Raw genomic sequence first — 17462 nt, forward strand, 5'->3', positions numbered from 1 at the left:
AATAAGTAATTGTTGTTTTTTCTATTTTTAATATAACTATCAAATAAATTTTATTTGGTTAATTGTTTATTTTATAGGCTCCCTTTCAATTATATCTTTGAAAAAAAATAGATTCATTTGAGAATGACATTTCTTCGAGTATTTGTAATTAATAACCTAAAACTAAATTTAATGCATATATTTTCTTCTTTCAAATCATCGTCTCCATTAATTGTTGTACTAAAAGTGAACTTTAAGAAACATGCTGAATTTTCTAATTCAATATCAATTTTGAGCCAAAGAAACCTATAAAAAATAAAAATTAAGAACAACGTGTCTCATGTATATTTTCATTCATTGTATATTTATGTTAATTTAGTCATATTTAAGAAGTTTCATGTTAAGCACGGTTTAAAATACCAAAATTAATGTATAAACTTATATATGATAGGAAAATGTCAAACATAATTCAATGGATCAAGTTATATATCTTCACAAAAACTCACTGCCTCTGCATGTTGTCATTGAACTCAATAACAATAATAATAATAATAGATCTAATTACTTCCTTCCATAAATTTCACAAAATTAATTTTCTCTATCTAATTTATATTTTTTTAGAAATTTTGATTTAGGAATTTTAATTGTTCTCTTTTTGTTTAGGGTATTTTAATTATCATTTGACCGTATTTGAATGCATTTCTAAATATAAATATATGTGTACTCAATATATATATAAATATAGTTAAATTAAATGCATGCGTGAGCCACTTTTGAGTAAATACTAATTTTCAAATTTGCATTTGGCAAGACAATTGAATAAATTAACCAATGAATTTATTAAAACCTACACTTTCCTTGTTGCTTGTAAAAAAAGTCTACCACAATATATTAGGCAAGCTCATGAGTTTGGTCAAACTCAATTTATTTCAACAAATAAAAATATCACTCTCTAGTTTAAAAAAAATGGAGTTAATTTCCACCTTTTCAGATGAGTAGTTAAGGATCGATGGATAATCTTTTGTTTTGAAAAAGTTTTTAAATTTAGGCCAAAATTTGAAAGTTAAAAAGAAAAGTTTTAGAAAATATTTTATATATGTAATATGGTTAAGAATTCAAACACGTTTGTGAGAAATATAATAAACATACCAAAGAAATAATAAGAAACCAAACATAAGTTTTTAGAAATAGAAAACAAAAAAATCTAATAGTTATCAAATCTCTAAGAGGTAGTTAAACCTAATTAATAAAAACATTACATGCTTAATTAAAAAACAGACGCTTGCAAGGCAGGTTTCGTAAAATACAAAAGATATATATGTAGCTGAAGAATATTGTTTTAATTACATTATATGTTGCAAGATGAAATTCTTAAATTTCAAAGTCCCAATACATGGAGCCTAAAATAATCCAGAGTTATAAAAATAAAAAGCTACAAATCCGTCATAAATATTTATTTTTCTCAAACGCATCTTTTAAACTTCCCAGGAAAGTTAATTATAATTAGCAAAGGACTCATTTAAAAATGAAAATTTAGCTATTTTTGTTAAGTGACCAATTTCTTTAAATAAATCGTTTCCTAGTAATAAAAAGGCAGGAACATACTTTCTTCTCTTTTAACGGTTTTGTTAGAAAAATACCTGAGATTAATATTATATGTAATGTTAATTTGAAATAAGCACCATCAAATCAGAGTGGCCCAACGGAAGCGTGGTAGACTCATAATCCACAGATCCTAGGATCGCGAAACCTGGCTCTTCTGATATCAGAGAAGGCTTCCGACCCTTATTTTTCTTCTTGATTTATTCACAATTGAATAAGAGGCACCAGAACGACGTCGTATCGACTCTCTCTTCGCTCAAACCGGTCGCAGACCTTATTTCTCCGCATTTGCAGTTATAGGACTCTATTTCCAGAAATTGAATATGTGGCATGAGAGAGAGACGGCCCATATCGTTCGGCCCAATTAGCAAGGATCCAATCCATATGCTCATACGAGCCCATCGTTCTCAGATTCAAAGGGCATATTTTCCTTTATAAGGATTTAATCCAAATGAAGGTAGCCACGTAACCTATCAAAATTAAATGTGCTAGGCTCAATTAAAAAAAGATTACAAAATTAAATGCAAAACATAATCAATGGCCTCAACAACATCTTGGTCGATGTTATGGGGAGAGAAAATTAATAGTAGCCGTAGCCCTAGCCCAAGTGGCCTATCCCTTTAGCATTTATTTCAAAATTTAAAATAAAAAGGAAAAAGACAATCAAATGTTGCCTAAAGTTAGTTGGGGTGGGGAAAAGTAGACGAAATGGGGACGGGGCCATTATTAAATGAATATATACAAACTACTCCAAAGCAAATAATGATGGAGAGAACCACTGACACCGCAATCGTGGAAGTTTGTAGTCCTTAAAATCTTATCCTAAGATTCGCGAAGATGAATTTAGCTGTAATTAGTATTGACTTCGAATCCTCCACCTCTATTTTATTGCACTAAAAACAAAATTTAAGATTCAAAGGTAGTTCTAATTTACAAAATACTAAAATCTGATTAGTCCATAATTTTTTAGAAAAGGATTATTTTGATCTCGTCGCTATCTTATTTTTAACAAATTTATAACATGACTTCAAATATATATAATAATGTGTTGTGTTACCATTGAACATGTATTCAAGTCAAAAATGTTTATTTTTTTTAAAATTTTATTCTAAATTATATATTTTAAAAGTTTAGGGATGAAAATAAGTTTTCCAGTACTATTTCACTTTGTCTTATTTCATTTCTTTCTTACTTTTCCCCCTTGTTAACAGTGGTGTATATAATTCGAATGGACAGTTGTCCTCTAAAGGCAATAAATAAAAAGGGACCATTATTATAATAAATGAGAGAAGTATGAAAAAATGTTGAGAAAGTTACAGTTAAATATGTACTTGAGGCTATCTAAGTTTTATATGACAGTGTGAAGAATGGTTAGATTTTTTTTTTTTTTTTTAAACAAAGAATGGTCAGATTTGGTACTAAAGTATTATGAGTAGAGTGAATATAGTTTTCTATAGTTTTAACTTTTAGGTAAAAGATGGACAATATTATATCCAACACAAAAAAAAAGGAGAAAAAAAGAGAGTCTATGTTTTACTAATACAATGGAATATTATCCTCTAAAGACAGGTTGTACTCTATAATCTTAATTAAAAAAAGTGTAAGACAAATAGATTCAAAATACAGCTTTCACCATTTTTGGTTTAGATTGAAAAATAAGAAAAAGGAGTGTTTCATAATAAAAGATTGATGTTGGAGGCTAAAAAAAATCAGCTCTCAAAAATTTGTCTCTTCTTTTATCGCCAGTCATGTTACGATAATTATATTTAAATAAATTAATAATAGTTTAATATAATAATAAATCACTATAATAAAATATAAACATGTCTGTGATTTAAAAGTAACATACCTTGTCAAGTACATACCACACCAAAATTTTTAACATTGGAAAAGTTTTTATAACAATGTAGGTAAATTTACATGTTTTTTAATTCATTCTTAATCGATTAATTAAAATATATTCTGTGATATGGGTAGGATATATCGTGTTTTGAGTGAAATATTTTTATTAACCAAATTGAAATGTTGTTTTTTCCCCCCTTTGAAACGACACTAGAAAATATAAATCAAAAGTACTAAAATAAATAAATAAATCAATTCATTCTTAGGTCGGTGGGAGGTGGGGTGGTGAGGCCACAAAGACCTCCCATCACACCACAAATCTTACCTACTCAATTATATGAATTATTCATTGCATATAAATGTGTGAAAATAATTTAATAATAGTAGGTATTTTTAAATGGGTAATAATTTATAAAATAAATTAATTTAAATAGGTTTTTTTTAATCTTTTGAGTTTTTAAAGTCAGTTTGAAATTAATTCTTAAAGGAGGGATTTAAACCCAATTCTAAATCCTTTTGATTTGCCCGAGCTCATTTGGACCAATGAGTCAACTCATATGGTATATAAGCAGAGACAATAATCATCGCTGTTGGTTTGAAGCTTTTTTTAAAATTAAAAGCAAAGTCACGAGAGCTTCATTTAAAGCGGACAATATGATCATATACCACTGTAGATATGTGAAGTATCGTCTATCGTCCCTGACCTAGTCATGTATGTAGAATCTTTGAGTGACGAATAGAGAAGTTGTGAGCCCTGAAGACATAGTTACAGTGCGATTCGTGGTTGAGCTTTATCGAATATATGACAATAGAGGCTTTGTGGTACTTTGTTTGAAACAAAGAAATAATGTCACGAAGGCTTACACTTAAAACGAACAAATATATCATATTCATAGTCAAAGTCGACAATATCGACTACAGGGGAAGCTGTTGACTGCAATCCCTAAACCCAACTTGTAGTACCATTGTAGATACGTGGAGAGAATCATTCATCCCTAACAAATATTATCCTCCAATATACTTTACATTAGGATCTCTATTAAATTGGGAGAGTTATACACTCTTTATATAATTCGAGGTCATTTATTCGGGGTGCTAAAAGGTAGTATTAATTTTTTTTTAGTTCCATATAATATATGGACGTAGAAATTTGAAGCATCAATCTTATTGATATTTCTTTAGTTCTTTCCATTTTGACAAAATCTTACGGTTTTGTCGCTTTAGAGGAATAAAAGCATATTAACTTCTTTTTTTTTTTTGGCAAAAGCATTTAACTTTTCGCTCATGTCTAAAGAATTATTTTTTTTATATCTTTTTTCCTCAGAAAAAAAAAAGAATTGTTTTTTTATACCATAATTTTGTAATATTTTCTCTCTCATTTAATGAAAGAGAAAGGGCGGGGAATATTTGTAGGAGACATCTCCTCCGCTCACGACGGCTTAAAAAAACACGCTTCCCAATTCTCATCCCATCTCTCGTGGAATTCCCAATTTATCTTTTCATATTCATATATATATATTTTTAGTATTATCTTCTCATATTCATACATATATATTTTAGTACAGTCACGAGAATTGAATTCAAATTCACAACATCTCGATTAGAGATATGTTCCGATTACGATTAACTTAAATTTATGTTAACTTTATCACATTCGTACTATTATATCTCACCTTAAAAAATACATTTGATTTTGTATTTTTATTAAAACAATGATTTAATAACCAAACTTTAGTCAGTAATAATTCAATTTCTAAACTTTTAAATCGGTAACAATTTAGTTTTTAAACTTTAGTAGATAATAGTTTAGTCTCTATAATTTAACATTTATAATAATTTAATCTCTACTATACAAAATTCCATAAAATTGAGTATTGATTTTTATCATATAACGATTTAGTCTTTGTAATTTATTAATTTATTTAGTCTCTCATGGGTTGATTGATCTATATATATAAAAAACTTAATAAAAAAAATTACGATGGGACCAAATTGATATAAATTTAAACTACGAATACTAAATTGCTACATGCTAAAGTTTAGTCTTTAGGGACAAATTATTACCAATTTGAAAGTATGAGGACTAAATAATTACAAATTAAAGTTTATGACTAAATCATAACAAACTAAAGCTTAGTGACTAAATCGTTACAGACTGAGGGACTAAATTGTTACTTCAATAAAAATAGGTTAGACCATATCTTTTAACCTAAATTTATTTATACATTTTGTTTCCAACTCAAATTATAACTCCAATCCCTCTATTTTTAGAGTTATGTCTATATAGATTTATGTATTTTAATTTTGTTCTTACTGGTTTGTTAAACTCTAAAAATTGTGTCTACTTAGTTCAATATATATTTAAAAATTTTTAATAGACAATTCTTAAATTTTCAATTATGTGTTTAATAGGTTTAGTATCATCGACTTTATCGATTTAATATTTTACACCACAAAATACCCAATACATCCAAAATTAGCCCATTATGTATAATACTTAAATACACCGTTAGTGTGTCATGTAAACTTTAAATGTTGATAAAGACAATGTCATGAATCTATTAGACACAATTGAAAATTTAATAACTCACAGTGTCTTTTTTAAAATATAGATGATATATACATAACTTTAATATTCATGAACTCTAAATAAACATAACTCTAAATATTTGGGTACTAAACATATGATATAATTTTATTTTAATTATATATTTAGCCAGTTGATCATTTTGTATTTTTCTTACATTTATATTTATAATCAACATTGATTAAAATTGTAAATTTAAAAGGCTCAATATCAATATCATAAATTGATTATTATTTTTATGTCCCATAAAAAAAATATTTTTTAACAATGAGCAATGAAGACTTGAGCGACTTCTAAAACAACTCTATAATGCTTAATTAGCTAAACTATACTAAAGTTTATTAATAAAGTATTGCGTATGCATAAAATAACAACTTAATTAATTTAATAAAATTACGAATAAGTGTAATTAAATCCTTGAAAATAGAGGCTTTATACCAAGTTGACAGAAGTTGTATAAAAAGAAGACAATAATTCTAGAGCTACATTTTTTTTTTAAATAGACAAATTTTTAAGAGATGTGTTGGCCTTGATTATTGCTGAAGTTAATCAATTTTTAGATTTTTTGTTCATTAAATTTAGTTGGTGAATGTATGCAATAGTATCCTAAAATAATATTTATTAAAGTCTATGGTACAATTTAATGAAATTAAAAATTTAGAGTAAAATTCACATATTTAACCAAATTTATGGGTAAAAATAAAAAATTTCCTTACTTTGTTTGTCAATTAAATTACTTTCGCCTGTTTGGTTAGCTTTCAAGAGTACACATTTAAAGTAAATATTATCTTTTTTAATAACCAATATTTAAAAAAATAGTAATTGAATATTTATTCTAAAGGTAAATTAAAAAAATACACTTATTTAAAATACTATTATCCATAAATTACAAACAAAACCTAAAAATAAGAAATAAAACATTATCTAGTCTAACATTAAAAAAGCAAATTATTAAAGACCTTTCCCCCTTAAAATGGTGATTTTCTTGTCAAATCGGGCATAACTCAGCGGTAATTGGCATGTATCTCTAATTAAGAGGTTGCAAGTTTGATCTCACACCCCACGTATTTGTACTAACAAAAGTTGTGATTTTATTTTTATTAAAAAGAGCCCAAAATACCATGCCAATTATAATAATCACGTATAAAAGAAAGAAAAAATGAACACAAAAGAAAAATAACATTTGGTGACATCCTGGCATGTTAGGCATGTCTGGTACGAAGGAAGAGTGGACCAATGCCTACAACTAGGTGGAATTTTCTTTTTCCTTTTTTGCTAAAGATTTAAATCTTTAACGAATTACTTGTAATTAATAGGTCGTTATCAAATGCTCGATGTATATTCATCAGAAAAGTCACAAAGCGTAAATAATATAAATAAAAAGAAGTTGCTTTCAAAAGAAACTAAATTTGATTTCTCCACATACGTCACCAGACTATTTTAAATTTAATTAGTGATATAATGCGTATTTCACATAATATTGAATTTTAATAAATAATCTAAACATATAGTTAAAACATATATTTTTAGTTAAAACATATATTTTCACTAGAAGATTAGATGTCTGAATTTCACCTCAAACTCTGTACAACTTTAAAAAATAATTTATAATAAATGATAAAAAGTTGCTTTCAAGACTCTTACCTGTTATAAAAAAGGTTCTCCAGATGGGTAGTTGAAAGCAATAAATTTATTTTCTTGGTTTAATTTCGTAGATAAAGACGAAATTATCCTTTATATGTTTATTCATATATAATAAAAGTTATCAAATATTTATTTAAAAAACAATAAAGAATTTAGAAATTTAATTTTTGCTAAAAACAACTTTATACATTTATTATTATTTTAATTATGAAACAATGAAAAAAAAAATGAAAATGGACGATCCTGCCATACCCTTATCAAATTCTCTCCACACAAAACATATATATGAATAATTCGACTTCCTTATGTCTAATTTTTACAAAAGAAAAAAAAATCTCGATGACTTTATATAGGATATGTTTTCTTCCTTGATCTTTAGGGTTATTTAAAAATATAGAGAATCTCTCTTGAGGTTAAAATTATAATTTTCTAATTATTATTTATAATGTAGGTGACCTAAATTTGTTTTTAAATCATTGGACATTTATTCCTCTCAAATATTCCAAAATATAAAAGACATTCATTATTTACCTACTCTTGTTTTAGCCCCTTATTTTATTTTTTATCCCATCACGTGACTTGAATATTAATTGCTGAAAATAAATACTTTTGGCTTTTTGTTCTTTTATTTCCATATTTGGATTAAAGTCGTGAAGAAACAATACAGAAACAATAACTCATCAGTACCCACATGTATTTGAAGTGTTTTTCAATATTTAAAAATAATCATTACGGGTAAAGTTTAAAAATTATCAAATCAAGCATAAAACTAAAAAAATTACATGATAGGTATAAATCTGTACCATTATTTTAGTCCAATAAATTAGAAGCATGAAAATTCGACCTTGAAAAAAATAGTAAATGTTAATTACCGCTGACCTAATCTCATGTTAGTCAAATTTATACTTATTATAAACGTTAGTTTGTAGATGTCTATAGTTATTGTTCAAGAGATTTCGTCCAAACCGACACACATTTACTTGTTTCTCATCCTTTGTAACACTTGTTGTGCAATCACCCTAATGCACATGTTGTCCACGTTACTATAAAAGTCTATTAAGAGGCAAAACGATGTAAATGAGATTATGGGAGGAAGAAGAAGGTTGAAGAAAATTTTATAGAGAAATTCTTGTGAAGAAATTCAAGCGCCATGGAAATTCAATTTCATATTTTCCCAATTCTTTATCTTAATTCTTGCACTTCTTTCGGTTCTCCATTTTTCACAACGCCACTCACTTTAAAGTATATTATTTTAGGTTAAAATTATTTTTTTCAATAATAAAATTACAATGTAAGTAAAAAAAAAAACAATAATGGAGTAATAAAAAAGTTATGAATATTGTAAAATTAAAAAATCAACATATGAAAAAAATTTCAATTAGGATTAATTTCATGAATTTAAACAAAAATTAAGAATATGTAGTTAAAAAAACTTAAAATTTCTTTTATACATGGAAAAAACTTGACTTCTTAAAGTTAAGAATGATCTGCCTTCTTAACACCATTAATCAGAGAAATGTTAAAATAATTAAAAAATAATGAGTTGTCAACACGAACCTGCCAAATATTTTTCTTCACGCACCCGTTCTTCATTTCAACTATGGTCGGCGTTGTTTCAAAAGAGGGAGAAAAAAAAACTCTGGCCGGTGTAACTGTTATACATTTTTTTATAGGTGGTTCCAAATTACTTTAGTCCTAGGCTCTTAGCTAAAATATACGAAAAATATTTCTACTGAGATTCTCAATAAAATATATGAACGGTTGGAATCTTCGCCCTTACATTTTGTTATGTCATGCTTTTAATGTGTTTTTCAGTTGAATTATGTTCCGGTTCCATTAACTAACTAATTAGAGATTAATAACCTCATGATCATAGTTGAACAATTCATTCTAGAGGTTAGATGTTGAAATTTTTATTGATAAAGCTTGTTAAAATGAATTGAAGTAAAAAATACAACACAATCCACCCCTCACTTTGAACTAAATACATAATCGAATTTTGAAATTTTAGAAAGAAAATAAAATATCTGCGTGCACACCCATAAGCAAGGGCTCGTCCTTCCTTACTAATATGACATATTTTGATGGGTGAAAAAATATTAACAATCAACGTGTGTGCATATATATATATATCCAATATTTATCGAACACTACCATTAAAAATTTGATAGTTGTTCATTATTTTAAAAAATAGAAAAAATATTTATTTTCTTCTCTATCCTATTTAACAAACAAATGTAGGGGAGGAATCGAATCTACGACTTTTTGATTGGAGAATACTTTAATCAATTGAACTATGTTTATGTTAACCAAATATTGTTGATGTAAAAATACGCAAGGAATTTATATTCATCCATGTAGATGAGAAAAAGAATTGAAAATTTTATATTATTGAGAATATGGATACTCAATATATTCACATAGTGAACATCATATTAAAAATGACGTGAGGTCAATCAATATTATAAAATTATTTATATTGACAAAATTAAAGTGTTTGCTGAAGTTATGATTGATGAAGACGTACCTTGTGCGTACCATTAAATATTTGGAGTGGAAAATATAAAAAAAAATATTTTTAAATATAACAAGCTATGTATTTTTCAATAAAAATAAATAGGGTACTCATGGTAATTTTATTCGAAAAAAGAACAATTTGAACATGATAAGAGGTCGCGACAAAGCCACGTATGTCCATGAACAAGTGTGAGACGTGAGCGGTGACGCCTCCAAAACTCCATTAATATTTATGTCATTTCTTCCCTCTTTCTCAATCCTCTCTCTTCTCATTCATGCACGGCCCTCGTCTCCTCACTCCCTTCCTTGGCTTCTGACAACCCTCCATTCCAGTTTAATCCTTACGCCATTTTTTTTTCTTCTTTTTATTTATTCCAAGAACAGCGGCTTCTTTTTTCCCTTAAAACAACGAACTCCTCGCTTTTTCCCTCCTGCAAAATGGCGTTCCACGCTTTTACATGATTTTCCCCATTTGGGTTCTCAAAAAGGATCGAATTTCTCATCACTGGTGGTAACTTGGTCCTACCCTTTTGGTTTCCTCCTTCGTTTCTTCATTTTTGTTGTCATAGCGATAGCCTGTGCTTCATTTTTGTTCTTTTTTGTAAGATTTGTATGGAAGCGTAGTGCAAATAGAGTCTAAACTGTGGAATCTAATTAAGGTTTGTTCTGTGTTCTGAGCTGAAGTTCTCATCTTTGTGCTTAAAAACACCTCGCATGTGGAAGCCTAAATGAACTTTTCTTCTTCATTTGCATTCTACTTTTTATTCGTAGTCTTAAGAACTGGACAAAAAAAAAAAAAAAAAACAAACAAACATGTGAGCGAATAAATCTTTACTTTTGCTTTTGATGCTTCAGCTCTCGTTGTGCATTATTTCGACAGATTCTGTCCCCACTAATCAACCGCTTTTGACAAACAGAACCGAAAAGAACTGGAGGGGAATGGAAGACATACGGGGGCTGTTCTGTGGAGATTATGGCTGTTCCAGTGGTACTGAGAAACCATGCGGTTCTTTTGCTTGTAGTTATGGTTTTCTTTCTCATTCCTCTCCATGTCTCAGTCAAGCCCTGATCCTCTGTTTTGATCTTCTACTCTTGATCTTGGTTGTATCTAACGTTTTGGGGAAGTCAATGCCTAGAGTTCACATGTCGAATCGATTTCGTAGCCACACAGCTCTTCAGATCATCTCTGTTGTCTTCAATGGCTTTGTTGGATTGGTGTACCTTGGCTTGGGCATTTGGACTTTGGAGGAGAAGTTGAGGAAAGATCACACTGCTTTGCCATTGCAGGTTTGGTTATCAGCTTCCTTCCATGGCTTCACATGGTTATTGGTCAGCTCTATCATTAGCTTATGGACTAAACAGCTTCCAAGAACCTTGTTGCGCCTATTGTCCATTGTTGTGATCGTCTTTGCTGGGATTATTTGTGTCCTATCTGTTACCGATGCCATTTCGAGCAAAATGGTATCAGCCATGATCGTTTTAGATGTTCTATCTGTTCCGGGATCGGTTCTTTTGTTGCTTTGCTCTTTCAGTTGTTTCAGCCACGAAGAGAGTGAGGACAGTATCAATGGGACTGGAGTTTACACCCCATTAAATGGCGAGGCCAGTGAAAGTGGTAAGTTTGATCCTGTTACTCCATTAGCCAAAGCTGGATTGTTGAGTAAAGCTTCGTTTTGGTGGATGAATCCTTTAATGAAAAAGGGAAAGAAGAAGCCTCTTGAAAATGAAGATATACCAAAGATGCGCGAGGGAGATCAAGCGGAAAGTTGTTACTTGCAGTTCATAAACCATATGAACGAGCAGAAGAAAAACGATCCAAGTTCCCAGCCATCAATCTTTAAAGTCATCGTATCATGCCATTGGAGGAATATATTATTGTCTGGAATTTTCGCTTTGTTGAAGATACTCTTTGTCTCTGCTGGTCCTCTGCTTCTCAATGCCTTCATTCTAGTTGCTCAGGGACAACAAAGTTTCAAATACGAAGGCCTTGTACTTGCCCTTTCACTTTTCTTTTCGAAAAGCATTGAATCCATATCACAACGGCAATGGTACTTCAGAAGCAGGCTTGTTGGTCTTAAAGTCAGGTCCTTGCTCTCAGCAGCCATTTATAAAAAGCAATTGCGATTGTCCAATGAAGCTAAATTGATTCACTCAAGTGGTGAAATCATGAACTATGTCACGGTAGATGCGTATAGGATTGGAGAGTTCTCATACTGGTTCCACCAATCTTGGACCACGAGTCTTCAGCTATGTATTGCACTTCTGATCCTCTACAAAGCAGTGGGAATAGCAACCATTGCCGCTTTTGTGGTAATACTTCTATGTGTATTTGGCAATACTCCTATTGCCAAGCTACAACATAAGTTTCAGAGCAAATTGATGGCAGCACAAGATAAGAGACTAAAGACGTTCACAGAGGCTCTTGTAAACATGAAGGTTCTCAAGTTATATGCATGGGAAACCCATTTCAAGAATGTAATTGAGAAGTTAAGAAATGAGGAGCACAAGTGGTTGACAGCCGTGCAATATCGAAAGGGATATAATGGCATTCTCTTTTGGTCATCTCCTGTTCTCGTTTCAGTTGCAACCTTTGGGACATGTCATTTTTTGAACATTCCACTGCACGCCAATAATGTTTTCACTTTTGTATCTACATTGCGTCTTGTTCAAGATCCTGTTAGATCTATGGCTGATGTCATAGCGGCGATCATTCAAGCAAGGGTTTCATTTACACGTATCGTTAACTTTTTGGAGGCACCAGAGCTGCAAAGCTCAAGTGTTTGTAGAAAGCATGTGAATGTGAGTGATAACTGCTCCATTCGGATAAGTTCAGCATCTTTCTCATGGGAAGAGAATTTGTCGAAGCCTACTCTTCGAAATATTAATCTTGAGGTTAAGCCAGGTTCAAAGTTTGCTATATGTGGAGAAGTTGGCTCAGGAAAATCAACACTTCTAGCAGCCATTCTTGGTGAAATTCCAAATGTTGAGGGAAATGTAAGCTATATTACCACACTTCAGCTATCTATCTCATTACTACATAATATGTCTAAACATATTGCGATATATGCTGATCATATATTTTATCCTTTCTATCTTGTCCCACATAATAACTAGCTCAATATGCTTTGAATAGCCATCTGTATTTATCTTGACAGATTCAAGTTTATGGAAAGATTGCGTATGTGTCTCAAACAGCATGGATCCAAACAGGGTCCATACGAGATAACATTTTATTTGGCTCTGAAATGGATGATTCGAGATATCGAGAAACACTCGAGAAGTGTTCATTGCTGAAGGACCTTGAGTTGCTTCCTTATGGTGATCTCACTGAGATTGGGGAAAGAGGAGTGAATCTCAGTGGTGGGCAAAAGCAGAGGATTCAACTAGCCCGTGCGCTGTATCAAAATGCTGATATATATCTTCTGGACGATCCGTTCAGTGCTGTGGATGCACATACTGCTACAAGTTTGTTCAATGTAATTCACATACTCCCATCATTCTCAATTCCTTCTCTTTCAAATTGCTATTGACTGAGTAAAGCTAACTGGCACCATGACAGGGATATGTTATGGAAGCACTCTCGGGAAAAACTGTTCTTCTCGTGACTCATCAAGTTGATTTCCTGCCTGATTTTGACTCTGTTCTGGTTGGTACAAGCACCTTTTTTTAATATATATATAGTTTTTTCTCATTCCGTGTTGTATCTATGGAAAACTCTTGAAGCTAGTAATATTTGTTTAAAACAAACTCTTTCTAAAAGGACCAAGTCTCCATTTCACTGTTTCCAAAAACATGTTCCATGTTCAGTTGTGTGACTCATGCTTGTGATTTTGGGAGGAAATTTTTCTTCATTTGTGAGAACAAACTTGAAGTAAACAAGAAAAATAATTTCATCTCTGTTTTCAAACAAGGCTCAACTCTTTGAATGCTCATCATCCGAAGTTGTGATTCCTATTGCAGCTGATGTCAGATGGGGAGATTATAGAAGCAGCTCCTTACCATCAGTTGTTGGCACATAGCAAAGAATTTCAGGACCTTGTCAATGCACACAAAGAGACTGCTGGTGCTGAAAGGCTTGCAGATTTATCTGCTACCAAGAGTACGAGGACATCTGGTAGAGAGATCAAGCAATCTTATACGGAGAAACAATCTGTAACATCCGAAGCTAATCAGTTAATTAAGCAGGAGGAGCGAGAAGTTGGAGACTCGGGATTCAAGCCTTATATTCAGTATCTCAATCAGAACAAAGGGTTCTTTTACTACTCCTTAGACATTCTCTCCCAATTAGCATTTGTGGGATGTGGTGTAGCACAAAACTCTTGGATGGCTTCTAATGTCGACAATCCCGCCGTTAGCAACTCCCACTTGATCTTAGTTTACTTGTTGATTGGAGTTGCTTCAACACTATTCTTGGTTTCTAGATCTCTTTTCACAGTTCTTTTAGGTCTCCAATCATCGAAATCATTATTTTCTCAGCTACTAACGTCTCTTTTTCGCGCTCCGATGGCTTTCTATGACTCCACACCTCTTGGAAGGATACTTAGTCGGGTAAACATCTCAAGCTTCAACACAGAGGTTTTTGAGGTTGGAATGAAATGGAGTTTTCTAATCCTCTTTCTATCCTTCTATAGGTCTCAATGGATCTCAGTATTGTGGATCTTGATGTCCCATTCAGTTTAATATTTGCTATTGGCGCAACCTCTAATACCTATGCAGCGCTCGGAGTTTTAGCTGTAATCACATGGCAAGTTCTATTCATCTCCATACCGATGGTCATTTTGGCAATTTGCTTGCAGGTAATGCTTTCCTAATGGTAACTTATCTGCATTTGTTGTTGTTAAAAGATTTGGGCTGATGATACTGAGTGTGTGAGGGTGCCAGAAAGTAACTAAGGCGCCATCAGATTAGAACAAAACAACAATTTCTAAGTATTTTGATGAGAGAGCTATGGATGTGAAATACTATGGATGACATTTTCTTTTCCTTTAAAGTAACTGACTGGGAGAAGTCCTCTCTTGTACAGAGATACTACTTTGCTTCAGCGAAAGAACTCATGCGTCTTAATGGGACGACAAAGTCGATGGTAGCAAACCATTTGTCCGAATCCATAGCTGGAGCAATGACAATAAGAGCTTTTGAAGAGGAGGAGCGTTTCTTCCAAAAAAATCTTGAATTCATTGATGGAAATGCCAGTCCTTTCTTTCACAATTTTTCGGCCAACGAGTGGTTGATACAGCGGTTAGAAATGCTCAGTGCAGTGGTACTTGCTTCCGCTGCATTATGCATGGTATTGCTACCAACTGGAAGCTTCAACCCCGGTGCGGATTTAACAATTTATAACATTTAGATATCAAATATACACATTCTTACATGACATGTTATGAAAGCTACTGTGCTTATTGCAGGTTTCATTGGCATGGCAATCTCTTATGGCCTTTCTTTAAACGTGTCTCTGGTCTTTTCCATCCAGAATCAATGTACTGTAGCCAATCACATCATTTCTGTAGAAAGATTAAACCAATACATGCATTTACCAAGTGAAGCTCCCGAAATCATCAAAGAGAACCGCCCACCAACCAACTGGCCCTCGATCGGCAAAGTGGAGATAGTCGACTTGAAGGTAATTTTATGCTAACCAGAACCCAAATCTTCTGGGATGGTTAGCTCTCTGGGAGGATTTGTAAGCTAACTATGATGGCCTTGTTTTACAGATAAGATACAGACCCAACACACCCCTTGTTCTTCATGGTATAAGCTGCACATTTGAAGGAGGACATAAGATTGGTATTGTTGGTCGCACTGGCAGTGGAAAGTCTACTCTTTTAAGTGCAATATTCCGCTTAGTCGAGCCAGCTGGAGGAAAGATTATCGTCGATGGTATTGATATCTGCTCAATTGGACTTCATGATCTGCGCTCGCGTTTTGGAATTATACCTCAAGATCCAACTCTTTTTAAAGGAACTGTTAGATACAACTTAGATCCCATAGCTCAGCATACTGATGATGAAATATGGGAGGTAATACTCTGTTCCTTTATTGGATATAGATATTCTGCATAATATATACTTGACTAAAGTTTTGACATTTTGACATTTTGATCTTTCAGGTACTCGGTAAGTGTCAACTTAGAGAGGCTGTTGAAGAGAAAGAAGCGGGATTGGATTCCTTGGGTAATGTTTACTGTGTCTGAGACGATGTTGATGTTGGTTTTGAGTTTCTCCTACTTTCAGGTTGTCAATGGCTAACATTTTTTAAAAACCAGTTGTGGAAGATGGTTCGAACTGGAGCATGGGACAGCGCCAGCTTTTCTGTTTAGGTCGTGCGCTTTTGAGGAGAAGTCGGATATTGGTGCTCGATGAAGCAACTGCATCAATAGACAATGCCACGGATATGATTCTGCAAAAGACTATTCGAACCGAATTTGCAGACTGTACTGTGATTACAGTTGCTCACAGAATACCAACTGTTATGGATTGCACAATGGTGCTTGCTATAAGTGATGGTAAGTGTTGATAATTACATCAACTGTTCATTGCCCATGTTCTTTTTGGTTCTTAAGAAGATTAAGCATTATTCTGAAAACTATTTAGTCAAAAACAACTTTAAAAACACTATTCAAATACATTTTCTTAGTGTCATAGGATGCCCTTTGTTCATACATCCATCAAATCTTACACTAGGAGGAGAAGCGAAGTTAGAAATGAATCAAACATAGCTTACTTATGGAATGCTTAAATACAATTTTCAGGGAAAATAGCAGAATATGACGAACCTACAGCGTTGATCAAGAGAGAAGGTTCTCTATTTGGAAAACTTGTGAAGGAGTACTGGTCTCACTCACAGTCTGACTCTGTAGAATGATTTTGAATCCGACACTGTATTGTCCACAAGCTTCTTTTGCTTTCTCGCAAGTTAAAGAAGATGTAGGTGCATCACCCTAGATGAAAGATTGAGGGAGTGGATTTTGAAGACATATTTGTACTGGTGCAGCCTACGGCTTCATTCAGAAATATGGCCATTTCTCCATGAGAAAAGCCGAACTGCAACCATGTTTTGTAATAGAAAGATGTGTCCAACTCCTAATTTCTCACCTATTAGATTTACATCATTGATTGAATTGTCTGTAAAGTATCTTCCCTTCTCAACTGCATTTTTTTTTCCATTAACACTAGTAAAATTTGTGGTAGGAGAGAAATAAATGTTCTATTTATTATTCTGTTGATCAAATCAGTACAGCCATGAATACCCCCCCCAAAAAAAAACACTACGAAGTTTCAGATCTAACCAGTAC

General features: G+C 32.1%; 1 protein-coding gene across 1 annotated transcript; it reads left to right on the forward strand.

The window, feature by feature from the left end:
- The first annotated feature begins 11070 nt into the window (after positions 1-11070).
- Positions 11071-17398, forward strand: ABCC10 (multidrug resistance-associated protein 14). Its single transcript, XM_022285557.2, has 11 exons — positions 11071-13165; positions 13327-13647; positions 13731-13817; positions 14132-14719; positions 14803-14967; positions 15195-15489; positions 15577-15791; positions 15883-16188; positions 16278-16341; positions 16434-16673; positions 16920-17398. Exons 1-11 carry the CDS (start codon positions 11111-11113, stop codon positions 17030-17032), a joined length of 4449 nt encoding a protein of 1482 aa, XP_022141249.1. The 5' UTR covers positions 11071-11110; the 3' UTR covers positions 17033-17398.
- The last annotated feature ends 64 nt before the right edge of the window (positions 17399-17462 follow it).

Source organism: Momordica charantia (genome assembly GCF_013281855.1).
Source record: "Momordica charantia cultivar OHB3-1 chromosome 10 unlocalized genomic scaffold, Mcharantia_2.0 BLBB01000010.1, whole genome shotgun sequence".
NCBI classification, from domain to species: domain Eukaryota; kingdom Viridiplantae; phylum Streptophyta; class Magnoliopsida; order Cucurbitales; family Cucurbitaceae; genus Momordica; species Momordica charantia.

Excerpts from the sequence above, each read along its gene's own strand:
- ABCC10 (XM_022285557.2), top strand. The coding sequence starts at position 11,111 with ATGGAAGACATACGGGGGCTGTTCTGTGGAGATTATGGCTGTTCCAGT. Across the intron at positions 13,648-13,730 it reads CTGCTACAAGTTTGTTCAAT|GGATATGTTATGGAAGCACT; the intron begins GTAATTCACATA and ends GCACCATGACAG. Across the intron at positions 16,674-16,919 it reads GGTGCTTGCTATAAGTGATG|GGAAAATAGCAGAATATGAC; the intron begins GTAAGTGTTGAT and ends TACAATTTTCAG.